Below are 27197 nucleotides of genomic sequence, written 5' to 3' on the forward strand. Positions count from 1 at the left end.
TCACTGTTGCAGTCATTACAATTGGGTTATCCTGCTGGCAGGCTACCCTCAGTCGGCCTGAATTCCAAAGTCTAGGTCCGTCGTCGGTTGCTGTCACCTCTTCCCTGACGTCAGTGCGCCAGGGGTATAAAAAATTCAGCTGACGCCATTTTCTTCAGTCTTTCTTGCCACGCGGTGCCCGAAGCAAAAGCAGTTCGCAAGTGCCGGTCGGCCGACTCCTGAGATTTTCGTGTTCGAATTTCAGATCCGAAGTCTTCACTAAAAGCTAAGTACCCCGTTGGGGAAACTTTTTTCTTGCTCCAGACTGATGTCAGAAAAAGTTAATTGTATTTCTTGTGGGAAGCAAATACCTCATAAGAATTTTCATTCTTACTGCATTCCTTGCCCTAGGCCCTGACCACGATGTAGCTAGTTGTTGGTTTTGTGCTAGATTTAACCAACGCACTATTAAGCGTCGGTACGATTTTGCATCTCACTGTTTTGGCAGAAGATTTAACTATACAATGTCGTCGGATAGCCATCCGACTACCGGAATTCACAAGAAATGCAAAGAAAAGGAGAGGCATCCGAGGTCCAAAACGACGACGAGGCTTCTTCTAAGCCAGTCGCTGGTTCTCAGTGAGGCGCCTTCGCAGCCCCTGACTACCGCTACTTTAGACTCACAGGCCGCTGGAAGCTCAAGGTATTGGACCTTCGGAAACTATTCCCTCAGATGGGTCCGGAGCCGCTGAACAGGCATCGGCTTCTGAGGGTGTTTTCAGACCTATTCAATTATATGTTAAAACGACTTCAGCTTCAAAGGCAAAGACTAAAGCACCTTTAAAGACAAAGAAACAAGTACAACAGCCTCATGGAGAGGCCTCCATGCCTAAAAAACAGATGCTCAAAATGGCCGAAGACCTAATTACTTTGATCAGGGGTTCCCGTCCCCCTCCTGTTAAGAGGCCTAGGCAAGAGACAGAATATGTATCTTCAGATCAGGTTTCCATTTCATCTGATTCCTCTTCTGATCAGGAATACTCTGTTCCTCCCTATGAGGATTCTGATGCTGAAGAATCTATCCCTTCAGCCTCTCCTCCTGAGGATTACTCTTTTGGGGAAACTTTACATACCATGAGTGAGCATTTCCACTGGTAGAGCCAAGATTATTCAGAATCTAAGAAAAGGCTCACAGACTTCCTTTTACTACCACAACAGAGGCCCCTAGCTATTCTACCTGTGTTAGACATTGTAGATGATGTATTTTCAGAGTCCAGTCTGACCCCTGACTCCTTGCCTCCAGCTCCTGTCAAGCCGGACAGGTACTAGAGGGTTCCTGACTCTCATAAATTCCTTTTCAAAAACCCTGCTGCTGACACAGAAACTATCTCTGTGTCCCAAAGGGATCAAGGCTTCCACTGCAAAAAACCCTACTCCCTCTGACAGGGATTCTGGGGCACTGGACAGAGGGGGAAAAAAGATTTACACTTCTGCTACCTTGGCTATAAGGGCTTTAAATTGTCAGTTTCATATGCTGAAATATCAGCAATATGTTATGTCACTGCTTAAACAGAAAATGTTGATACATTCTGAATGTGCAGAAAACAAAGAAATGCAGGATTTATTGCATGCAGCTGAACAAGTTGGAAAGCATACTTTGCAATGTGGTTTTGATTCTCTGGAGGCCTCCTGCAGGGCCGCAGTTACGGGCACAGTCATTAGGAGGCATGCTTGGTTAAAGGAACAATCTCTTCCTGATCATGTTAAAGCAAAATTATTAGATGCTCCATTACAGCATGATGCTTTGTTTGGTGTTAAGGCAGAAGAGGTGTTAAAGAAAATGGAGGACAAAGCTAAATCTATACAAACAGTCAAGGATTTCTTAGAGGTACAGCCACCAAGATTTAGCAGACACTGGCCTACAAAGAATTGGTCCTTTCCAGTGTCAGACAAGCCACAAAGGGGCAGATACAGACGCCCTAGAGGCAGTTCCCAGCCCCAAGGTTCGTACAGGTCTAAACAATGGGGTGCTTCTACCTCCAAAACTGGGGAAGACAAATCACAGCCATACAGGAAACAGTCCCAATGACTTCCCCCTGCCTGCACCAAGCACTTATCTTCTGGCAGCACCTTTAGGGGGAAAACTAGCACTTTTTCTCAAAATTTTCACATAATAACCCAGGACAAATGGGTCTTAAACATAGTGTCACAAGGCTACAAGTTTCATTTCCATACCCTGCCAAGGGCAAACGGTTGGCCAGACCTGCCAAAGCATCAATGGGCAGAGGCACAAAAACAAGTTTCATCCCTCATGGACATGAGGGCCATTCAACAAGTACCAGAACAAGAGCAGGGACAAGGATTCTAATCAAGACTGTTCTTGGTACCCAGAAAGGACAAAGCCTGGAGACCAATACTGGACCTATCTACTCTAAACACATATCTGGATATTCCAAAATTCAAAATGTTGACTCTACAGCAGCTTTTGCCCATGCTGGGCAAGAAGACTTGGCTTGTGACTTTAGATCTAAAAGAGGCATACTTGCATGTCCCAATCAGACAAACATGCAGAAGATACCTCAGATTCAAAGCTGGTTGAATGCACTACTAATTCTCTGCACTGCCCTTTGGCTTTATCTACTGCGCCCAGGGTCTTCACAAAGTGCCTGGCACCAGTAATTGCATACTGCAGACAAAGAGGAATACAAATATATCCTTACTTGGACGACTGCCTCATTCAAGCAGAGAACAAGGACATTCTACTACAGCATCTGGCGTTTGTAAAGAGATTACTGCCATGCCTAGGGTACACAGTCAATGAACAGAAATCAGAACTAGTACCCTCTCAAGAGATGATATTCCTGGGTGCAAGCTTAAATACAACTGCCCAGATGGCTTATCTCATGCCAGACAAGCAAAGGCAACTGACTACCAATTTCAAACTGTTGGCAACAAAGGCCCAGTTATCTGCAAGTAAATTTCTGCAGTCTTTGGGCTTCATGGCATCCTGCATTCTGCTAATTCCATATGCAATACTGCATATGAGGAAACTTCAATGGTACCTAAAAAGTGTTTGGACTCAACATTGCCACAGCCTGGAAACAATAGTTACTCTCATTCCCTGCCTGCAAAAGGAGTTTTGATGGTGGGCGAAAGCCTGTCTCCAGAACAAGGGACAGCCATTCACTCTACCCCCAGCCACACAGACATTAACAACGGATGCATTGGATTATGCCTGGGGAGCCCACATGGCAGGAAGATGTATTCAAGGCACATGGTCCGCAAACCAAATGCATCTACATATCAATCAAAAAGAGATGCTTGCTGTTCAAAATGCCCTGACAGCCTTCAAGGACCTACTTCATCCAGGACAACTACTGATGAAGACAGACAATACCACGTTCATGTGGTATATAAACAAGCAGGGAAGCACTCATTCTTACCCCCTTTGCAGACTAGCCATGACTTTGTGGGACACAACATTGACTTGCCAAGTACATCTGCAGGCACAATTCCTGCCAGGAAAGATAAATACTCTGGCAGACGAACTAAACAGAAATCTCATGAATCCCCATAAGTGGAAATTGGATCCACAAGTCTTCAGCATGGTAACAAGGAAATGGGGATGCCCGGACGTAGATCTTTTTGCCTCACCTCACAACTGCCAACTAAAGAGATTCTGCACAAGGACTTATCACAGACAAGCGTGGAAAGTGGATGCCCTATCTTTCAGCTTGAAAAACTTATATGCCTTTCCTCCTCTGCCTCTCCTCCCCAAGGTACTCCTAAAGGTCAGACAGGAGAAGCCAAAAATGATGCTGATTGCCTCACTGGCCATGCCAGTACTGGTATCCAATCCTAAGGAACCTGTCTCAATACCCAGCCTGGACCTTACCTCAAGTGCCTCATCTACTGTCCCAGCAGAACAATCAGATCCTGCACAGCCAACTCAAGACCTGGAATGTGGCAGCATGGTGGATAATGTAGTCATACAAAACACACCTCTCACTAAAGCAGTGATGGATGTCATTTTGGAAGCCAGGAGGCCTAGTACTAGAAAATCCTATGCTGGAAAATTGAAGAGATTCTGTGCTTGGAACCAGGCACAAGGAATTGACATAGCTGTACCAAATATTCCTCAGATTTTACAATACTTGACTGAGATGCTGGACAAAGGCCTATCCTTTTCATCTATAAAAATTCATGCCTCTGCTATTTCGGCTTATTACAATACAGAGCCACCAATCTTTTCTCATCCTTTATTAAGGCAGTACCTCAGAGGAGCCAAAACAAGGCCTCCAAGGAGATCACCAATACCTGCATGGGACCTCAGTTATGTCTTGGAAAAACTCGCCCTGCCTCCTTTTGAGTCAGCCGCTACAGCTGATATAAAGATTTTATCTTGGAAAACAGCTCTGCGCCTAGCAATAATTTCTGCAAGACGAGTCTCAGAGCTAGAAGCACTCATGGCTGTGGAACCTTTTATCATTTTTTATCCAGACAGGGTTTCTCTGAGGACGAACCCGACATTTATGCCTAAGGTAGTGTCCAGTGTGGCCCTTAACCAAACTATTCATCTGCCTACCTTTTATCCAAACCCACAGAATAAGGGGGAGAGAATTCTGCATTCTTTGGACATACATAGACAGCTATGCTTCTATTTGAACAGAGCCAAAGCTTTCAGAAAGACAGAGCAATTACTAGTGGCATATGCTGCAGCATCACAAGGAAAGGCTATCTCAAAGCAGACTATTTCAAAGTGGATAGGCCACTGCATTTGTTTCTGCTATTCACAACATGGCAAGCCAGTACCTAAGAGCATTAGGCCACATTCAACCAGAGCAGCAGCCTTTCTACTTGGAGTTCAGTGCACCCCTTCACAAAGCACTATCACTTACCACTCTACTCTAAATCCAGGGCAGGCTTTGCCACTGCAGTTCTGCAGGGCCTAATGGCCGCTCCTAATGCTATTTAGCTCCAGCCTCCCAACATTAGCTTTGGGATTCAACCCAGTTGTAATGACTGCAACAGTGAAACACGAAGAACATAGTACAGTTGTGTACACTTACCATAAATGTAGATGTTCGAGTGTATTCACTGTTGCTGTCCAGGTTACCCACCCGCCATCCCCCTTTTCTTTGCTGGAACTTATCTGTACTTCTCTATTATATACAACCTATGTGGTGTATTTGCTTGTAGATGAAGGCAAAATATATAGTTTGGTGCATGCATGTTTTATTGACAAATTTTTAGCCTACCCTTTTGGGGGCACCTGACATCTGGGGCAAGAAAAACTGAAGAAAATGGCATTGGCTGCATCTTTTATACCCCTCACGCACTGACGTCAGGGAAGAGGCGACAGCAACCGACGCCGGACCTAGACTTTGGAATTCAGGCCGACTGAGGGTAGCCTGCCAGCAGGATAACCCAATTGTAATGACTGCAACAGTGAATACACTCGAACATCTACATTTATGGTAAGTGTACACAACTGTACTTTTTATTTACATAATTTTAGCCTACCTTTTTGGGGGCACCTGACATCTGGGGCAAGAAAAACTAAATAAAATGGCGTCAGCTGCATCTTTTATACCCCTGATGACCTGACGTCAGGGAAGAGGCGACAGCAACCGACGCCGGACCTAGACTTTGGAATTCAGGCCGACTGAGGGTAGCCTGCCAGCAGGATAACCCAATTGTAATGACTGCAACAGTGAATACACTCGAACATCTACATTTATGGTAAGTGTACACAACTGTACTTTTTATTTACATAATTTTAGCCTACCTTTTTGGGGGCACCTGACATCTGGGGCAAGAAAAACTAAATAAAATGGCGTCAGCTGCATCTTTTATACCCCTGATGACCTGACGTTGGGGAAGAGGTGACAGCAACCGACGCAGGACCCAAGACTTTGGAATTCAGACCGACTGAGGGCAACCTGCCAGCAGGATAACCCAAATGTAATGACTGCAAGAGTGAATACACTCGAACATTTACATTTATGGTAAGTGTACACAACTGTACTTTTCATGACCATCTTAGTAGCTAAAGGTCTTTGTTTCTCTAATCGTTTTAGTTAAGAATGTCTGGGGTCCTTATAGCTGCCATTTGTGTTTGAACAGAAGCTAAAAAGGGCATTGTATTCTGTAATTGTTGTAATTAGGGCAGAGTGTAAAGAAGTGTTAACTTCCTTTGATCTGGTTGACTTACCTTTACTTATCAATTGGAGTAGATAGAAGGATTTCCTGACTGCTCTTTCTACCTTGTGGTCAAAGGATAGGTGGTTGTGTACAATGGTGCCAAAATCTCTGACGACCATATCAGTCTGGAATGGGGTGGTATTTATATTTTAAGTTGCTGTCAGATTTGTTTACAGTGTTACATTTCCATACATTTAATCTAAGGCTGTTTTTTATACACCATTGATTTTGTATGGTTTAACCCTTGCTGTAGTACACAAGGCGAGTAAACCAAGACTCGAACATCCACAGGAAGAGTTTATTCACTACAAGCTTTCAAGTCAGACTGTTTCTCAAGTACAAATAACTCTTAACTAAAACCACACAAATACTGCAAGCCAGTCAATTAGAAGTACTAATTAACTAATTAAGTATTCCCCTTAAAGGTAAAACATTTAAAATACATTCAGTAATTGAATAAAAATCATAAACAAATACTTAGACATTTAAATATCTAAATATAAGAACTCTTAAACTTTAAATAGGTTTTTTACTATTAACTTTATTAAGCCCTGGTAGTACATCAGCTCTAAAAAAGTTAATTTATATTCAGCCCTCTCTGTTACGTTTACAATATCCTCACACCTTTTATTTACATAAACTCTCTGCAAAATACTAAACTTAAAAATATGGTCATCTCCATGTTGTAAAATATGTTTAGATAAGGCATTACTATTAGTTTTTCTACGAATCTCTGATAAATATGTTGCAATTCTTTCTTTAAATTTGCAATTAGTTTTGCTTATGTAAAAACATGGGCATTTTACACAATTTGCCAAGTATACTAGATTTTCGCTATTAAGTCCCAAATGTCTTAAAAACAAATTTACTATTCAGTGTGGGATTCATCAACTCTGTCTCTATATTAATATATTTACAGTATACACAGTTGTAGCAGGGAAGAGTACTTTTTTGTTTCTACTTCGGCTGTTATTTTCTCTATCTTCATATCTTTATAACATAAATGTTGCTTTAAGTTCTTCTCTTTCTTAACTACAAAAGAAGGTTGATCCCCTGCTATTCTCTTAATATTAACATCAGATTGTAGAATAGTCCAGTTTCTCATATTTATAGATTGAACCCATTTAGAATGTGTATTATACTTCATAACATAGCCTGAATTTCGTGTTTTGGCTATTTTAGCTGTATTGTTCTCATAACGTGAGCTGTTCCTCTCACATAAATACGGTCTAGCTGTAGTAGTATGCTCCAATTGGACATACTCAGCTGTTCTTTTTATTAACCTATCATCATAGCCTCTAAGTATAAAATCATGAGTCATCGCCTTGACCTCAGTTCTAAATCCATCTTCCGTTGTATTAAGTCGACTAGCCCTCAGTAATTGGCTTTTTACCACTCCCTTATAAACATATCTAGGATGCATACTAGAACTATGTACATACCTTGTAGTTGGTACATCTTTTCTATGAATAGATGTATGTATAGTACCATTCACCTTGAACAGTTGAACATCCAAAGAATTAATTTCACACATTGAGCAACACATTTCAAAACATAGGAAATCAGTAGTACAATGCAATTGGTGTCTAAACACATCAAGATCAGATCTGCTCCTTGTCCATAACAGCATGACATCATCAACAAACGTTTGTAAAATATCAAGTCCTTATTCTGGAAGCCTTTCAACTCAAAAGCTCTTCCCATTTGGCTAACACGATGTTAGCATAACTATTTGCTATGGGAGTCCCCATAGTCACACCTAATATCTGATGATATATTTCACCATTAAACATAAAAACTTTATTCCCAAGAACTAATTCCAAAATGGAACAAATTAATGATATTTTATTGGCTGTCAGACCACTATGCTTCACCAGAAATTCTCTCACATACTGTACCCGTATATCACTGGGAGTAACAGTAAATAGAGATTTTATATCCATTGTAACAAATAGAACCTCTGTAAGATTTCTTCCAGTCATAAACTCACTCAATGCATCCAAAAAGTCACCTGTGTCCTTTTATAAAACTCTTACTATGTCTTAACAGGGGTTTAAGCTGTTGGTCTAAATACTTAGAAATTGCTGTTGTAGCCCATTATTTCCCTGAAGCTATAGGCCTCATAGAAGGACTCCATAAATTCTTGTGTATTTTAGGCAAGCCATGTATGGATGGGCACACTGAATGTTCAATTTATAAATAATTATATTGTTCAGGTGAAATAGCCAGTTGCATCAGATGGTCATAAAGGTCACTTTTAATTCTATAGATTATATTATTCAACTCTATATTATTAGTAATAAGAAAAGTATGCACATCACTTAAAAATACAGCATTAAGTGGTTGTATTGTTTGCTGCTCATAATCACTGTATCTGAAGTAGTTTACTTCATTTGGTCTTCAACCTGTGGGAATAAGGATCTGTATCGGACCAAAGCCAGCAAATATAACTAGCATCAGCCCAGAGCTCCAGACTCCTCCCCTTACCCATAATACACCTCCACTGCCTTCCATCCCCATATTTCGTTTGCCGCGATTTGTTAGCGCGTTTTCAGAGCTCCAGCTAGCAGTGGGTGATTTCTTACTGTAAGTTTTAAAAATTCTGTTTCTTTTAGTCGATTTAGGTTAGTGTAGGTACCCTTTCTCCCCTCCCATTGCTTTGGCATTGAGTGTAGGTTTGTGTTTGTAGTTAGAGTAGTTTGTCTGTGGTGCCCCCCCCTTTAGTGTTGTTTCTAGTCTAGTCTAGTGTGATGAGTGGGTGTGTGTCTGTTAGCTAAAGAAAGAAAGTTTTTGCCTGTCTTTTTTAAGGCTTCTTTCTTTATTGTAGAATGGCTGAAAAGCTTATCTTTAAGCGCTGCACAGACTGTGGCCATAAGATCTCCCCAGCAGATGGCCACACTGTGTGTTGTGCTTAGGTGTGGCCCACCTTAGTGTGGATTGCTCCATTTGTGCGGGGTTCAATCCCCAAGCGTTGAAAGATAGAAAGGCCAAGTTGGCCCTCAAAGGTCTTCTGCCTGCCACTGAACCTCCTTCCTCGTCTTCTGCTTCGCTGTGACTGCCTCTCCCGCTTCTCTTCCTCTGGCCTCCCCTCCCTCACAGGCAGGGACTCAAACTCCTGCATCTAACCCTGTGGTAGTGGAGCAGAGGGGAGTTAGAGAGCGGGAGAGAAAGTCGAAGACAATGGAAAAGAGGAAGAGGTACCCAGACCTCACGTCCCCGAGCAAGTTTGCATGGATCCATGACTTGTCCTCTGCTCCAGTCTCCAAGGTTCGCTCTGGAGCCGGAGGAGATGCATTCAGTCTCCCAGGCCTCTGTTCCCCTACCTGCCAGACCAGAGTCTGTGGCCTCGTCACGGTTGACCCGCTGTTTATCGGACATGGATCTGGATAAGATGATGAGGCGCTTTATCCATACACAAATCCAGATGGGCGTCTTGCCAGCCCCCTCCCTCTGGAGGGGGGAACTTGCTTCCTTTTTTTCAGCCCATTTGTCCTTCCCCGATCCGACCTTCGGCTTCGGAGTTCTCTGTTCCAGGGTTGGCCTTAGTCAGGGGGTCGGCGCCGATGGTCCTTGTTTCCTCGACACTGACAGCTGCCTGGACCATCTTGGATCCGACCAGTTCAGATACGAGCTGCTCTCGGAGCTGGAGCCTGGGTGTCGGATCTGAGGGAGTGGAACCTTTTCCATCGACTCCCGACGTTGTCAGGCCAGGTTCCCTCCCTCTGAGCTCAGTCCACTTCGGGTCTGGCTACAATTCTCGCGTCAGACCCGGGTCCTTATTAGCTTCCCAGGAGGTCCACTCTCCTTTGGTGTTCGATGTGGTAGAAAGGGTCCTCTCCATCGGATCGTGACCCCTGACCACCCCCTCGGACTCCGTCCAGACCCCCTGGCTCTGTCTACAGTCCCCCTTGTCTTACCAGAGGGACAGCCTGTGCCCGAATAGCCCCATACGGATCCCCCAGAGGAACAGATGGCTTGCGAGCGCTCCCCTGAGAGCCCCCCCATGGAAATGTGCCTTGCAATCATACGTGCAAGAGGAGGCACTTGGACTCCAGTGAGTCCCTAACTGAGGACACAGATTTAAATGGGGAGGGCTCCCCAAGATCACCTCCCGAAGATGTCTCCTATGGAGACCTCGTAGAGATCCTGCACCAACAGGGAGGTTGGTCTGTCCCCAAGCCCTCCTCTGATGAGTCTGTGTTCCTGGAGGCTTTTGGCACTGGCCCATCTACTTCCTGGGTGTCCCCTTCTGCGGATCCTTTAGTGGATTTGATCACCTCGTGGGCGTGGAAGGAACTAGATGCCGTGGAGGCCTGATAAGGTTTTAAGTCCCCCCATTGACAGGCCTTTCTGGAACAAGGGCTCCCCAGTGGATGCCATGGTGGTAGCAGCAGCCATGAAGAGGGAACTATCTCAGGAAAGTTCCTCAGTCCACCCTCCTGACCGAGAGTCACAGATGATGGACTGCCTAGGGAAGCGGGTGTATGCTTCAGCTACCTTTTCGAACAGGGTGCTGAGTTACTTGGCCTATGTCACTAGACTCCAACGCGACCTAGTAAAGGAGCTGGAGGACTCTCCACCCATGTCCATGTCGCAGGAGGACAAGGCTTCTTTCTCCGTGAAAACGGCCACTCTGAAAGCAGTATCAAATATGTCCATGTGACTCTCTCCCTTGCTACGGAAGGAGCGTCTGGGTCGGGCGTGTCCATAAGAAGTAACACCTGGCTCAGGTTGTGCCAATTTAATGAACCCTTTAAGGCGTCCTTTGCCTTACCCTTATGACGGCTTGACACTTTTTGGTCAGACCATCAAGGAGACACTAATCCAGAGTGAGAAGGACGGGAAGACACTGTCTGCCATTGGGATCCGCTTCTCTATCCCTCAAAGGACCTTTTCCCTGAACCAGAGAGGGCAAAAGAAGATGTGGTTCCAGAAGTGTCAGTATTCCCGGGACACTCAGGGCTCTTCTTCCCCTAGAGGAAGTGGGGGACAGAGTGGACGCTGGCCCAGAGGCCGAGGGGGTCCACGTAACTTCGGGTCTCAAGAACCATTCTCGGACAGGCGCGGGCAGCAGCCCTGAGGGGTTGCCTGACTGCTCTACTCTGGAGACAATTGGGGGACGATTGTCCTTGCACTCAGTGGCATGAGAGTCCATAACAATAGACCACTGGGTGCTTCAGATCATATCCAGAGGATATTTTATCCCCTCTGTGGGTTTCCCCATATGTCCCAAACACCTCCCGGACGTTCCACCCACGCAAAGGGAGGAAGCAGTGCAGGAAATTTCCAAGCTGCTAGGAAAACGAACCATCGAAACTGGTCCCCCCAGATCAGTCTGGAATGGGCTTTTACTCTAGGTTCTTTTTGGTGCCAAAGAAAATGGGGGACTTAAGGCCCATTCTGAACCTCTCTACCCTGAACCTGTCAGTTGCCAAAGAGAAGTTCCGGATGGTCACAGTACAATCTATCATGCCATACCTGCAAGAGAGTGACTGGATGTGCTCGTTAGATCTCCAGGATGCTTATGATCACATAAAAAATGCACATAAGCTCCAGGAGGTTCCTCCGCTTCCAGCTAGGGGCCAATCTTTACCAATTTTGAGCCCTACCCTTTGGTCTCACCACAGCCCCCAGGGAGTTTGCCAAAGTGTTGGCGGTGGTAGCGGCTCACCTGAGGCTTCAAGGAATTCAGGTCTATCCATTCCTGGACGATTGGTTCCTCACTGTTCCCACCAGGCATCTACTTTCCCAAACCAGGGATTACTTTCTGACACTTGCCCTGAGTTTTGGTATCACAATCAACACATCCAAATCTCTACTAGAGCCTGTACAGGTAATAGATTACACTGGTGCCAGGATAGACACACTCCAGTGCAAAGTGTTCCTGACCTCAGAGGGAGTTCAAAACCTCAGGATGCATGTCTCCCGGATTTACCATTCTCACCTCCTGACAGCAGAATCAGTGTTGAGGGCCCTAGGCTCGATGGTGGCGATAATTTCATGGCGGCGATCATTTCTCCTCTTCCGTGTGCTCGGCTACACATGCGGATTCTTCAGTGGACTCTAGCGGTTCAGTGGTCCCTGTTGGAATTACCACTAACCTTATCCCATCCACCTAAGTCGAGTGTGCCGGTCATCCCTCATATGGTGGATGAGCTCTCCAGACATTTTGGAGGGACAACCCTTTGTTCCAGCCGTGGCCCAAACCACAGTGACCACGGATGCCTCCCAACTCGGGTGGGGGAGGTCATTGTTCGGGCAAGACAGCCCAAGGCCTGTTGTCCCCCATAGAGACCAGCTTGCATATCCATGTCCTAAAGATGAGGGCAGTCCTAGTGTTGCAGGCCCTTCATGCCTTTCTTCCTCTGGGGACGATTGCCATTCATTCAGACAATATGTCAGTAGTCTGGTATATCAACAAACAGGGAGGGACCAGATCTTGCCCCCTTTGTCACGAGGCCATGAGAGTTTGGGAATGGGAGATCTCCACCGGTCGCTTTCTCATCGCAACGCATATTCCGGTACCGTCCAACATTCTGGCAGACAGGCTAAGTCGGACCATTTTGATGCCTTACAAGTGGTCTCTGAATGCGTCAGTAGCGGAACAGATCTTCAGTGAGTGGGGTCAACGTTGCTGTGATCTCTTCGCATCTCCTTCCAACGCGAAGTGCAGCAGGTTTTTCGCTCTGAACCCCCTGCTGGGGGAGTCCCCCAGAGACTCTGTAGTTCGTGCTTGGCCTCTCCCGGTCTTCTGTATGCTTATCCGCCAGTCCCTCTCATTCCAAGGTTTTTGAAGAAAGCTTGTCGACTGGGGAGCAAGGTGATCCTTATTGCCCCATTCTGGGCTTACTAAGTATGGTTCCCCTTCCTTTGGTCTCACCTTCTGGCTGCACCTTGTATCCTAGATCCCATTCAGGATCTGACTTCACACCCTTTCGGGGGTGCCTCATCCGAATCTGGACAGCCTGAAGCTTACGGCTTGGCTGCTGCAGTTCCCATGATTGCAAGGACTCCCGGACTTTCCTCCTCAGTTAAGTCTATTTTGGTAGCTGCTCATAAGTCTTCAACCAGAAAGGTTTATCGCAGCAAGTGGAAATGTTTTTGTTTGAGCGCCTCTCAGAGGAGTTTAGATCCTTTCACGGCTCCTATTTCCGCTAATCTTGATTTCCTAGCTGATATTTTCCAGCATGGAGCTGGTTCATCTACTGTCACTGCCATGTCTCATTTTCATGTGGCCGAGAATTCTGCATCCTTGGCATCTTCTAGACTGTGTAAAGCCTTTATCAAAAGCACCTTTTTGCTACGCCTCCCGTGGGACCTTACTCTGGTTCTCCAAGCTCTGGTCGCTCCGTCGCTCCGCCTTTTGAGCCTGCCGCAACTGCAGATCTAAAATTTCTATCGTGGAAAACAGCTTTTCTGGTCGCTATTACTTCTGCTAAGAAGAGTTTCAGAATTACAGGCCTTGTCCATCAAATTTCCATACATGATTTTTCATAAAGATAGAGTTTCCCTTCGAACCAACCCATCTTTTCTTCCTAAGGTGACGTCACCAGTCAGTATCAATCAGACTAAATTTGCCGGTGTTCTTTCCCAATTTTACCAACAGGATGGAATACAAGCTACACATGTTGGATGATAGACTGTTACGATTCTGTTTACACAGGACAAAACATTTTTGTAAATCTGATCAATTGTTTGTTTTGTTCTATAGACCCTTTTTGGGCAAACCTATTTCCAAGGTCACTATAGCTAGATGGATTTCTTTATGCATCCTTCAGGTTTATAAGGACAAAGGCATGTCTCCTCCAGATCAGGTTAAAGTTCATTCCACTAGGTCCATGGCTTCATCTGCAACTTTCTGGTCTAGAGTGTCTTTGGATGACATTTGCTCTGCAGCTAATTGGTCCTCATCTCATACATTTATTTCTCATTACAAATTGGATTTGACTTCTAGAAGGAGAGCATCCTTTGGCTCTGCAGTGCTCTGGAATATCCTTCCATGAGGACCTCCCAGGAGTTTAGGAGCTGGGGACTCTGTCCCACAGGTTGAAGAACAAATGAAGTAAACTGTTTCAGATAAAGAGGATGTTCTTTGTGTTTCACTGTTGCAGTCATCACATTTGGGTTATCTGCTTGCAGTAGCCCTCAGTCGGCCTGATTAACAAAGTCTTGGGTCCTGCATCTGTTGCTGTCTCTTCTAATGTGACGTCAAGTAGTCAGAGGTATAAAACATGCAGCTGACGCCATTACCCCAGTCTTTCTTGTCATGTGGTGCCCGAAGCAGAAGCAATTCGCAAGTGCCGGTCGGCTGACTCCTGAAAGCTAAGTACCCCATTGGGGAAACTTTTTCTTGCTCTAAACTGATGTCCGTAAAAGTAAATAATTGCATTTCTTGTGGAAAACAAATACCTCATAAAGATTTTCATTCATACTGTATTCCTTGTCTAGGCCCTGACCACGACGTACCTCGCTGTCAGTTTTGTGCCTTATTTAAACAACGAACTATCCATCGGCAGTATATTTTCACTTCTTTTTGGTGCTCGGTTCAATTATCCAGATATGTCTTCGGTAAGCCATCCGACTACCGACATTCCGAAAAAAACACAAAGATAAAGACAGACAGGCCGCCTAGGTCCAAAGCTGCCGACAACGCTTCTCCTAAGCCATTCGCCAGTTCACCGGTACTCAGTGAGGCGCTTTTGCAGCCCCTGATGCCCGCTACTTCAGATTCGCAGGCCCTTACTGAGACCCATTCGGAGTCTGATATGCCTCGAGATGCTTCAACTGTGGAATGTGCGGATGTCTCTACCTTGGATGGGTCTGGAGCTGCTGTGCAGGCACCGGCTTCTGAGGGTGTATTCAGGCCTACTGACTTGCATATTAAACCGAAGCCGCCGCCTCCTTCTTCTTCAAGGCCTAAAACTCGAACCATGCATAGAAAACCGATGCCCAGACCGCATCCAGGGCATTCATTTAGCTTTATGGTTATCTCAAATGTGACTACTAACCTTCGTGGAGGAGACCTTGTCAACAAAACTGAAAAGGAAGAAAGCAAATGGATCATGAACCTCAGAGCTAATTTATTTCCAGGGCTCAACAGAGTAGTTCCTGTTAAACCTGTTTTGAAAGAGAGAAGCCTGATTAAGAAATGAAATGGAGGCTTAAGGAAGGCGTGCATCCGATTGCTGTATGTGATTGGTTGAGCAATTAAGGATCTGTATTTAACAGCAGTAAGTCAGGTCTACATGCAAAACAACTGGGAACTCATTACCCAGGACAAATGGGTTTTAAATATAGTTTCCCAAGGGTACAGATTTCAATTACACACGTCACCAACCCCAAACGGTTGGCCAGATCTACCCCCAAATCAGTGGGCAGAGGCTCAAAAGCAAGTACTCTCTCTCTCTCTTAAGCATAAAGGCTATTTAAACTGTACCAGAAGAGGAAAAGGGACAAGGTTTCTACTCCAGACTTTTCCTGGTACCCAGAAAAGACGATTCTTGGCGTCCTATCCTGGACCTGTCTACTTTAAACACTTTTTTGGTGATTCCAAAATTCAAGATGCTAACTCTTCACCAGTTGCTTCCTATGCTAGGCAAAGATGCCTGGTTGGCAACACTCAATTTAAAGGAAACATACCTGCACATCCCAATCAGGGAATCTTGCAGAAGATACCTACGCTTCAAAGCAGGCTACATGCACTATCAGTTATCTGCACTGCCCTTTGTCTTATCTACTGCGCCCAGGGTATTTACAAAGTGCCTAGCTTTAGTCATTGCATTTTGCAGGCAAAGAAATATTCAAATATACCCATACCTGGATGATTGTCTAATTCAGGCAGAAAGCCAGGACATACTTTTGAATCATCTGGCTTTTGTACAAAGGGTGCTAACTTGTCTGGGGTACACCGTAAACGAAAAGAAATCACACCTGGTACCCTGTCACATTATATTCCTGAGAGCAAGCTTGAATACAACTTCACCGATGGCTTTCCTCATGCCAGTGAAACAAATTAATTTGACAACCTATTTCAAACTTGTGGCCACATAAATCCTGCTATCTGTAAGGCAATTATTGCAAGCCTTAGGATTCATGGCCTCCTGCATTCTTCTAATTCCATATGCAAGACTGCATATGAGGAAACTACAGTGATAAAAGCCTATGGTGTCAACATAATCAGGATCTAGAAGCAATGATTTCTGTCATACCCTGCCTATGGTTAGAGTTCCTTTGGTGGCCAGAGGCCTGCCACCAAAACAAGGGACTACCATTCACTCTACCCCCTGCCGCCCAAATCCTAACAACAAATGCATCAGACTATGCATGGGGGCTCACCTGGCAGGGAAGTGCATTCAGGGCAAATGGAACCCAAGTCAAATGCACCTGCATATCAGTCAAGAAGAAATGTTAGCTGTACAGAATGCTCAGACACCCTTAAAGGACCACTTTCTTCCAGGACAATTAATGGTAAAGACGAACAACACCACTGTTATGTGGTACGTAAACAAGCAGGGGGATACCTATTCTTACCCCCTCTACAGACTAGCCATGGCACTGTGTAACACAGCCTTGAGCTACCAAGTGAATCTACAAGCTCAATTCCTGCCAGGAAAACGAAATACACTGGCTGGCTGACTAAGCAGAAACCTCATGGACCCACACGAGTGGAAACTGGAACCAAAGACTTTCAACATGTTGACAAGCAAATGGGGGAGCCCAGATATAGACCTGTTTGTCTCTCCCCAGAACTACCAATTAGACAAATTTTGCACAAGGACTCCCCACAAATAAGCTTGGAATGTGGATGCTCTGTCCTTCAGCTGGAAAAACCTATCAGTTCATGCCTTTCCTCCTCTGCCTGTCCTCTCCAAAGTACTACTAAAGATCAAACAGGACAAACCAAGGACGATATTGATTGCACCAGACTGGCCATGCCAACACTGGTACCCCCTCTTGTGCAGTGTGTCACTGTTGGCCCCATGGCACCTGCCTCAGACCCCTACCCTGTTGTCTCAGCAGGAGAACCAGATTCTGCACCCTCGGCTTCAAACCCTGAACCTAGAAGCCTGGCTAATTACCTAATCTCTCCTTTACCATCCCTCAGTAAACCAGTGATGGATATCATTTTAGAGGCAAGGAGGCCTAGTAATAGAAAATCCTATGCTGAAAAATGGAAAAGATTCTGTGCCTAGAACCAATCTCAAGGGATGAGCACAGCAGCACCCAACTTACCTCAGATTCTGCAATACTTAACTGAGATGCTTCACAAGTTCCTTTCTTTTTCCTCCATCAAAATTCGCGCCTCAGTCATTTCAGCTCATTATAACACAGAACCTCCCCTCTTCTCTCATCCACTGCTCAAGCAGTTCTTCAGATGGGCCAAAAATTTAAGACCACCCAGGAGAGCCCAAACTCCAGCCTGGGACCTTAACTTTGTATTGGAGAAACTCACTCTTCCTCCTTTTGAGCCAGCTGCTACTGCAGATTTAAAATTCCTTTCTTGGAAATGGCAGTGGAGCCTTTTATCATCTTTCATGCAGACAGGGTGTCCCTCAGATCCAGTCCCTCCTTCATGCCCAAGGTGGTATCCAGTGTGGCTCTTAATCAGTCTGTTCATTTGCCAAACTTCTTTCCTAATCCACAGAACAAAGGGGAACGGATACTGCACTCCTTTGATGTGCACAAACAACTTAGATTTTACTTGGACAGGACTAAACCTCAAAGGAAATCTGAACAACTGTTAGTGGCATTTGCTGCTGGGGCAGAGGGGAAGGTTATTTCAAAGCAAACCATTTCAAAATGGATAGGTCATTGCATTCATTTCTGCTATAAGCACCATGGAAAACCTATCCCACAGGGGATCGGACCCCATTCAACCAGGGCTGCATCTACCTCTACAGCCTTTCTCAGAGGTGTCCCTACCAGGGACACCCTAGAAGCTGCTACCTGGAGTTCTGTACATATTTTCACCAAGCATTACCATTTGCCAATTTTCTCAAATTCCAGAGCTGGCTTTGCCAATGCAGTCTTGCAGGGCCTTATAGCTGGTCATATTGCTATCTAAATTCCTCCTCCCATCCTTAGTTTTGGGAATCTACCCAAATGTGATGACTGCAACATTGCAGTACGAAGAACATAGTACAGTTGTGTTCACTTACCATAAATGTAGATGTTCGAGTGTATTCACTGTTGCTGTCCTGGTTACCCTCCCTCCAGCCCCCTGACTTTTTTTGGCTATACCTCTACTCTCTTTTACTATGCTTAAAAGCTTTTTGGTGTATTTGCTTTTATGTATGTGTATATATATATATATATATGTGTGTGTGTGTGTGTGTGTGTGTGTGTGTGTGTGTGTGTGTGTGTGTGTGTGTGTGTATATATATATATATATATATATATATATATATATATATATATATATATATATATATATATATTATTGCTTTCCAATAAGGGGGCACCTGACATTTGGGGCAAGAAAAACTGATGTAATGGCGTTTGCTGCATGTTTTATACCTCTGACTACCTGACATCACGGAAGAAGAGACAGCAACCGACGCAGGACCCAAGACTTTGTTAATCAGGCCGACTGAGGGCTACTGCAAGCAGATAACCCAAATGTGATGACTGCAACAGTGAATACAGTCGAACATCTACATTTATGGCAAGTGTACACAACTGTACTTTATGTACTCACCATAACGTTCCATCTGAGAAGTTGTACTTCATTTGTCTTCAACCGTCCCTCCCTCCTTCCCCCAGACCTTGGTGCATGTTAAGCCTGCAGGCTGCAGTATAGGTCGCAAGTAAGTTATCAGGTCAGGTTCTAAGTACAAGTTCAGCAAACTTGATCTGGGGATGGAAGGCAGTGGAGATGTATTATGGATAAGGGAAGGAGTCTGGAGCTCGGAGCTGCTGATTGTAATATTTGCCTGCTCGGATCCGATACGGATCCGTATTCCCAGAGGTTGAAGACAAATGAAGTACAACTACTCAGATGGAACGTTCTAGTGAGTACATAACTTCTTTTTTACCACCCTTATCAGCAGGCTTAATTATTACATCACTTCTAGCACAGAGTTGAATCAAAGCTTTCCTTTCTATTTCATTTAAGTTACAAAATTTAGCAGGTTTCCCCTTGCGAAATAACTCATACAAGTCAATTTCACACATCTTAAGAAATGCAGCAACAGTCGCTGAACTCACTGGTATAAAGGTACTACTACTTTTTAAATCGGAGCAGCTGTTGGAACGGTTATTAAACAGCAATTTTAGATCTGAATTCCTAGTAAACATATGTAATTCAGTCAAACAGTCGTTCAGTAAACCGTTTATACAAGGAATGAATGATAAACCTTCGTTTAATAGATGTAATTCAAACATATCAAACTCAACGTTAGATAAGTTAACCAAAGTATGTTCCATTAAGTTTTCTTGCTTCTCGTTGTCTGGCCTACCTTCGGTATTGCCCCCAGTTCTTTCTGGGGCTTTTGAACATTCTTCTTCGGAACTTCCTTCAAGTTCCCTCGGTCTCTCCCCATCAATTGAAATTGTGTTGGTAATTGCAGCTTTATTTTGGTGTTCAGATTGGACAAAAGAAATCCGTATTTGCCGAATTGACGTTGTCTGCTTTATTATTCATTAAAATCGTGTTAGACGTACCTACAGAGGCTCCGGTCTGCTCAGAAGCACTGTTGAGTGCTAGTCAACTTAATACAACAGAAGATGGATTTAAAACTGAGGTCGAGGCAATGAGTCATGATTTTATACTTGGAGGCTATGATGATAGGTTAATAAAAAGAACAGTTGAGTATGTCCATTTGGAGTGTACTACTACAGCTAGACTGTATTTATGTGAGAGGAACAGCTCAGGCTATGAGAACAATAAAGCTAAAATATCCAAAACACGAAATTTAGGCTATGTTGTGAAGTGTAATAGACATTCTAAACAGGTTCAATCTATAATTAGGAGAAATTGGAATATTCTACAATCTGATGCTAATATTAAGAGAATAGCAGGGGATCAACCTTCTTTTATATTTAAGAAAGAGAAGAACTTAAAGCAACATTTATGTTATAAAGATATGAAGATAGAGAAAATAACAGCCCAAGTAGAAACAAAAAGTACTCTTCCCTGCTACAACTGTGTATACTGTAAATATATTAATACAGAGATAGAGTTTATGAATCCCATATTGAATAGGAAATTTGTTTTTAAGATATTTGGAACATGTTAATAGTGAAAATCTAGTATACTTGGCAAATTGTGTAAAATGCCCATGTTTTTGCATAGGCAAAACTAATTGTAAATTTAAAGAAAGAATTGCATCACATTTATCAGAGATTCATAGAAAATTGATAGTAATGCCTTATGTAAGCATATTTTACAACATTGAGATGACCATATGTTTAAGTTTAGGATTTTGCAGAGTTTATGTAAATAAAAGGGGTGGGGATATTGTAAACTTAACAGAGAGGGCTGAATATAAATGGATTAACTTTTTTAGAGCTGATGTATTACCAAGGTTAATAAGTTAATGGTATAAAACCTATTTTAAAGTTTGAGTTCTTATGTTTGTGTTTAGATGTCTATTTAAGTATTTGTTTATGATTTTTATTCAATTACTGAGTATATTTTAAATGTTTTACCTTTAAGGGGAATACTTAGTTAATTAGTACATTTTGATTGGCTGGCTTAAGTATTTAATGTGTGGTTTTAGTTGGTTATTTGTACTTGAGAAAGAGTCTTTGACTTGAAGGCTTGTAGTGAATAAACTCTTCCTGTGGACGTTCATGTCTTGGTTTACTCACCTTGTTTTGTTCCAGTTTGAATTACTGAGTTACGTTTAGCTGTTTTGCCTTGACTTTGCTTTTGGCTGTAGTACATGAAATTGGATGCTGAGCAAGCAGCAACACCCAGTTTGCAGTGGTCTGCAAATTTAGTTAACTATATGTCTGGGTTAATGGTTTGGAAATCCCATTAGTATATGTTGAATAGAAGGGGTATAAGTACTGAGACTTCAGAAATACCACTTGTCGCCTTTAAGCTTGCTAAGGTGGCATCTGCTGCTTTTAGATATGTGGATTCTGTCTAATTGGCAGTTTGGTATCCATGTTACAGAACTTGTCTCCCTTCCTGAAACTGTAACACTGCTGACATTCATAAGATGTTCTTCATTGTTCCTGATGTGGAGGAGTAATGGGACTCGAGTGCTACTTGCCTATTTCCACCCAAAGACTTACAGTACAAAAAAAATGCAATACCACAAAGCATAATAATTATTCTTTTCCTTTTATTAATTTGCTTAATGGCCGATTTGATTTCTTTAATGGTGGGAATAGCTTTAGGAGATCTCTTGCAGTGTGCTGAAGTTTATTTATGACCGTGACATCTATCCGTTGGACTCTGTAAAGCAGCTGGGAGGAGGACATGGAGGTCTTGCACTTCAATATGCCCTCACATTATGAAAGAAGCTTTGCATATCAAGAGTAACAATGTAAAGCTTGTTTTCCTTTGCCTTGTCTTCCCATTTTCCATTTTTTTTCTTGTGACTTGATGAGCTTTTTGAGATGTTTATCTTTTGGTTGTTTAAGATGCCATCTTATCTTGTGCACTATTTTTTTTTTTGTAAAGCAGGACTTAAATCCAGATATTTTAATTTTTATTAAACGAGTCCAAGTGATGCTAAGTGATACTGTCAGTGAATTCATTATGCTCAGTGAGTGAATGTCTTGAATTCTTTCTTTTTTGTCATTGACTGTAAGTGTGACAGAGAGATTTGTGTGACAATATTGCTGAAAGTCTTCGAAGTACTCCTTGAGCCAGAACTTCACAGAACTTGCTGTTGAATTTTTTGTAGATGATTTTTGGCTGTTTCTGGTGTTTGGGTAAATTGAGTGCATATGATAGGCTGTGTAAAGGTGATGGCCTGTTCATCAGTCACCAACTGGTATCATAGCCTTTGTGATGTGGACATCCCTTTAGTCACAAGCTACAACAGTTTTTAAGTCTGCCTAGTGGAAGTGTGATGCCCAATAACACCAGTTCCAACATCTTGAAAATTGAAGTGTTTCAGTTGCAATAAGAATACTTTTCAACTTTTTAAACATTTATCCATCCCTACTGTTTAGTAACTGAGATCACTGTACCTTGAAGTCAGGAGAGTACATAAGAGTTACTACAATCATAGTATATATTCCCCTTATTCACAATTAACATGCTCACTTTTTGAGGATCACAGTTACTGTCCTTGGACTCTGCACTGACAAACCTTTATAGTCAAGGAAGCATCAGTGCTTGGATATACAGTAGTAGTCTTGTACGTATTGCTTTCTCTAATGAAAGCATTTGTGTTGACCCAGTTGCTGTAAACATTTGTTCAGTAGTAGAATTACTCTAGAGTTATTTTTAATCCCTTTCTTAGTTTGTCTTCAGAAGGGTTCATTGGCTTCCTCCTCACTATGAGATAGTGAACACACATGCTGGTGAAAGTGGGATGAGGAATGCCGTTGAGCTTTAGAAGAAGGATCTTGAGACATCTTTTGATCTAGATCAATAAACAGAACATGCCGGAGGGATAGATTCCTGTCCCAGAGACTTCCCATACTCTGGAATAAACTACCTATCTATATCAAACAAAGCTCCTCATTAGCGCTCTTCAAGAAAAATCTTGATGATTAGATGGGAAATAGGAAATTCACCCTGGGGATCACCTCCATGGCTCTGCTCGACAGTGGCACAGGAAAATAATTTTCTTGGGTGGCAAAAGCCAGGGTACCTTTTTGGCTGGGCTTGTGTAGGCCCCAGGGCCGATAGCCTCGTACCTACCTATGAACCTAGAGATCTCTGTAGGCTTGCTGAACTTGTTCTCTGTAATAAAGCCAATGTCTGGAATTTATCTGTCTTCAGGTAGTCTTTCATTTTTCCTTTCCTATTCTTAGAAGGTAGAAACCTCTTCCCAGGCTTGTCATCTGGGCTTTTTGCCTTATGTAGGGTAGAATATGCATCTTGTAAGTTCTCTGGCAATGTCAGTAGGTTTTTTTTTTTTGGTCATTTGCTGTGCTGGTTGTCCGTGAACGTGGAGAATGAACCACCTTGCAAAACTCTGTGACTGGATGGCTTTCGTATATAGAAGTTTCAGCTGTGATTACACTCAACAAGGTTATTTCATCTAGTGGCTTGGGTGATGGAGATTAAGCCAGGGAAGAAAGGGAGTAGGCAGGCACTTTGAGTTTTCTCATCCTGAAGAGAGGGAGGTAGCTGAATGTCACTGTAGGAATGTCCACTGGAGTAAACCCAGTAGTGCAGCTGTTATTGCAAGGACTTTGGAAAGCATAAGCAGGCCAAAGAGTACACAAAACTTCAGCTGGGAGTCGCAAATATGTGGGCCACGCACTCACACTGGCTTAATGTAGGAGTCACTGCCCAATGCTGTCCATCGTGTGTGTGTGTGTTTTGCTGTGGAACATCAAAAAAAAAAATCTCCTAATTCCTCACCAGATAATGGTTACAATTTGTATCTCTCCTCTGCTGGTGTCCTAAATAGCCTGGAAGTCTGTGGGAACAAGTGAACCAGATAGTGATAAAAGTTTGATAATGGATGGGGGTCAAAAAGTTGTTATAAAAATATTGTCTTCATCTTGCTTAATGTGCCAGAAAGAAGATGGGCTTGCTGGTTATAGTTACTCAGAAAAGGTGATGTATAGGTTTGTGTTGGCTTATTTAATATCGCCATGTGGTTTAGGCAGAGGGTATCCCCTAAATGATTGCTCAGCACAGTAGTAGCTGACCGATTGACTGTTAGACACCTTGACTGAGGCAAGGATGCAGAGTACTGCCACATGCATGCAATGCAGACTTATGATTAGAGACTACTAGATTTGGTGATCTTGAATGTTTGTCTATATTTTGTTGTTTTAGGGCTTGTTTTATAGAGATAGTTCTTCTTTCGGCTTTTCCCGCTTAGGGGTTGCCACAACGGTTCACCTTGTCCACTCATGATTGGCAGTGGAGTTTAACAATGTAAGTTGCCAATCCGACACCCAACCTTCCACAGAAGGCACACACATGCACGCACTCATGCCTAGGGCCAATTTAGAGTGTCCAGTCGACCTACAGCATGTCTTTGAGATGTAGGAGGAAACCCACGTGACCACAAGGAGGACATGCAGACCCGCACAGAAGGCACCCCAGCCGAGGATCGAACCAGAGAACCTTTAGCTATGAGGTTGCAATGTTAACAACTGCACCACCGCGGCCGCCCTGTTTTATAGAGATAGTTATTCATGGTAAAAACTTGCATATCAGTTATTTTAACTGGAGGGAAGTTAACATATCAGGAGCAACCATGTAGACTTGACAAGCTGAAAATCTGTGTACCAGTAGCAGTAATGTTCCAATACAACTGGAGATATTTTGCTACAGCTTTCATCTGTCTCCACAGCAGCTGAAATATTATAATTTTGTATTGCTACGACCTGTCATTAAGGTTTTGGAGGTTAGATCTTTTAATTTGTGATTTCACCATAGGAGAAGTGAATCTGTTTTATTTAACTTTCATTATTGGCACACACAAGGCCTTTCCACCACAACATGGTTCAAGTCAAGGAAAGGACAGCATATACAGGACAATTAAGTGAAGTAACTTGGTGTGCTGAAATCATGTACCTATACTGAGGAACATATGTTGTGCAAGTATTTATCACATCATTTTATATACATAATTTGTGTGGATTTTCCCTGTCATTCTATAACATGCTGCATGTTTTGTGATCATCTGATACTTTGCTTCACTAGTCTGTGAGACATGTTGTTGCTGATGCTAATTTAAAATAGAGCTGGTGAGATGTGGTACGATATATGAAGCACTGAATTTAGGTGCAACAAAATTTTAAAAAATGAAAGGTGATGCTAATGTAGCAGTAGTGGGCAGCTGTCGATTGGGCTAACCTTAGGGAGGACTGTAAAATGACAGAAGGGGTAAGGTGGCACAGGTAGAGTTCAGTTCTGGAAAGTGCCATGCACTTTGGGTTCAACAGCAAAATTGTGCAAGTTTGGGTAGATTGAAACCATAATGTCAGGTGTAGTGGTGGTGAAAGTCTTGGAGTTTACAGACCACATCTAATGTAAGCCACCAAGAACAAACTAAAATAATAGTGGTAAGAATTGTCAAGTGTTTATAACCAGGAGTATATATATATCAGATATTGAGGTATTTCTGTTGATGTATATATTGCTGTTTATGCCAGTTGTTGGTCATTCTGTATGTTTGGAGATCATTCAAGGAAAAGTTAAGTTCTGTTGGAAAGGCTCCCAAAAAAAGGCCACCAGAATGATCAAGGGAGAGAGAGTGTTTATGAGCTGAGACTAGAGTTTTGAGAAATCCATATTCTAGAAAAGGAAAGGGAGGTGGGGGTGGCTTGATATGAACATATTAAATCGCTAGAGATTAGGTAAGTAGACTTGAAATATAAAAAAGGACACTGGTGGAAGGGCAGTGTATAGAAGTTAGCTGAGGGGGGGGGGGTACATTTCCAGATGGCTGTAGATGCAGTGGATCAGAAGACAAATGAGAGCTTCAGGGCCATGGATCAGGTAAAAAAAATACATTGAGAAAAATAAGAGGCAGTCGCATGGGGCTTGTTGCAGCAAATTGAAAAAAACTAGGTAGTCTGATTTATCTTTCTGTTGACATCTGTATATGTTCTGTGATATTTAGGAGGGAACAAAAATGTAAAATGAATATGTAGGTGACAGCAAAATATTTTAGTGTTGATCATTTTACTGACTTTGGGCAACTGCAGGTGAGGGATATGTTTGCAATGGCTCGAAAACATGCTCCGTGTATCCTGTTTATCGATGAGATTGATGCAGTTGGTCGAAAGCGTGGACGTGGGAACTTTGGTGGTCAGAGTGAGCAAGAAAACACACTGAACCAGCTTTTAGTGGAGATGGATGGTAAGTGAAATGAGTAATGAAGTGATATCTTTCATCTGCTTTACTTTAGCAACATTATGTATTTTAGTAAAACAAAGCATTGTAGATTCTTCCATGGGTGCTTCTTCCATGGGCGCTGCTATTAGGAAGATGATACTAGACCTGTCGTCTGTACAGAAAACCATGGTTTACTGAATTTGCTCACATGCAAAAGTTCATTCTCAGCCTGCCTGGAACAAAACTTCTTTATTAGCTTTATTGAGAAGTCACCAGACTTTTCAGAACCTACAGAATAAGATAACTCCGAGATTATACAGAAATGAAAAAACTCTGGAGCTATATACAAAGCAAGAAATAAAACAGAATATACTCTTCCTTATCAAAATCTTTAGAATTATTGTGCATCTGAATCTTGTGACCGTTTACACCTTGCCAGTATCTACCCTCAGACTCAGCCTTCTCTTAGTCTGGCCAGATTAGTCAAGCCAGACATGAATTCACAAATACCCATCCAGCCATCCAGTTCTCATTTGAAGGATGCTAATGTATTGTAGCACTGCTTAATTTGCAGTGGGAGTCTTTTCCAGAGGTGGGAAGAGTGCTGGGTAATGAACCTATCTCTTCACCTGTTGGTGAAGATTTAGGTCACTGATTCTTGTATTTGTGGGACTTTTTAATATATGGAAATACAAATGATCCAGGACTACTGTCTTTGTAATGGCAAAAGATGGGATGTAGATCCTGTCAGATTCTGTAACATATTAAATATAGGGAAAGCGCTTCCAGGCTTTTCTGATAGCTTACCAATTTCAAGCGAGTGATTTTTTTTTTAGTTAAGAACTCTAGTGTTTCTGGTTGTCTTGATATGTCCAGTGAGGTACATCCCAAGGGAGACACTGTATTCAATGAATGACCTAATTAGTGCTGAGTATAAGGGAACAATGACCTCGTTAGACCCGAGTGATTTTCCTCTGGCAATTTGTTATGCCAGGTATGACTTTCTGACTACCATTGTTACATAATGATCAAAGGAGAGGGAATTGTCAGTCCATATCCCAAGGTCTCTGACATTATCATT

The 27197-nt window shown here is 43.0% G+C and overlaps 1 protein-coding gene across 1 annotated transcript in view; it reads left to right on the forward strand.

The window, feature by feature from the left end:
• LOC122810226 (AFG3-like protein 1) overlaps positions 1–27197 on the forward strand; it is a 1103851-nt gene that overhangs the window by 602381 nt on the left and 474273 nt on the right. The window contains exon 10 of the mRNA XM_044081735.1: positions 25987–26140. Within this exon, the coding sequence (XP_043937670.1) occupies positions 25987–26140 (154 nt within the window). The remainder of the gene's footprint in view (positions 1–25986; positions 26141–27197) is intronic.

Source organism: Protopterus annectens, chromosome 8.part1 (genome assembly GCF_019279795.1).
Source record: "Protopterus annectens isolate FY-2018-M chromosome 8.part1, PAN1.0, whole genome shotgun sequence".
NCBI lineage: Eukaryota > Metazoa > Chordata > Ceratodontiformes > Protopteridae > Protopterus > Protopterus annectens.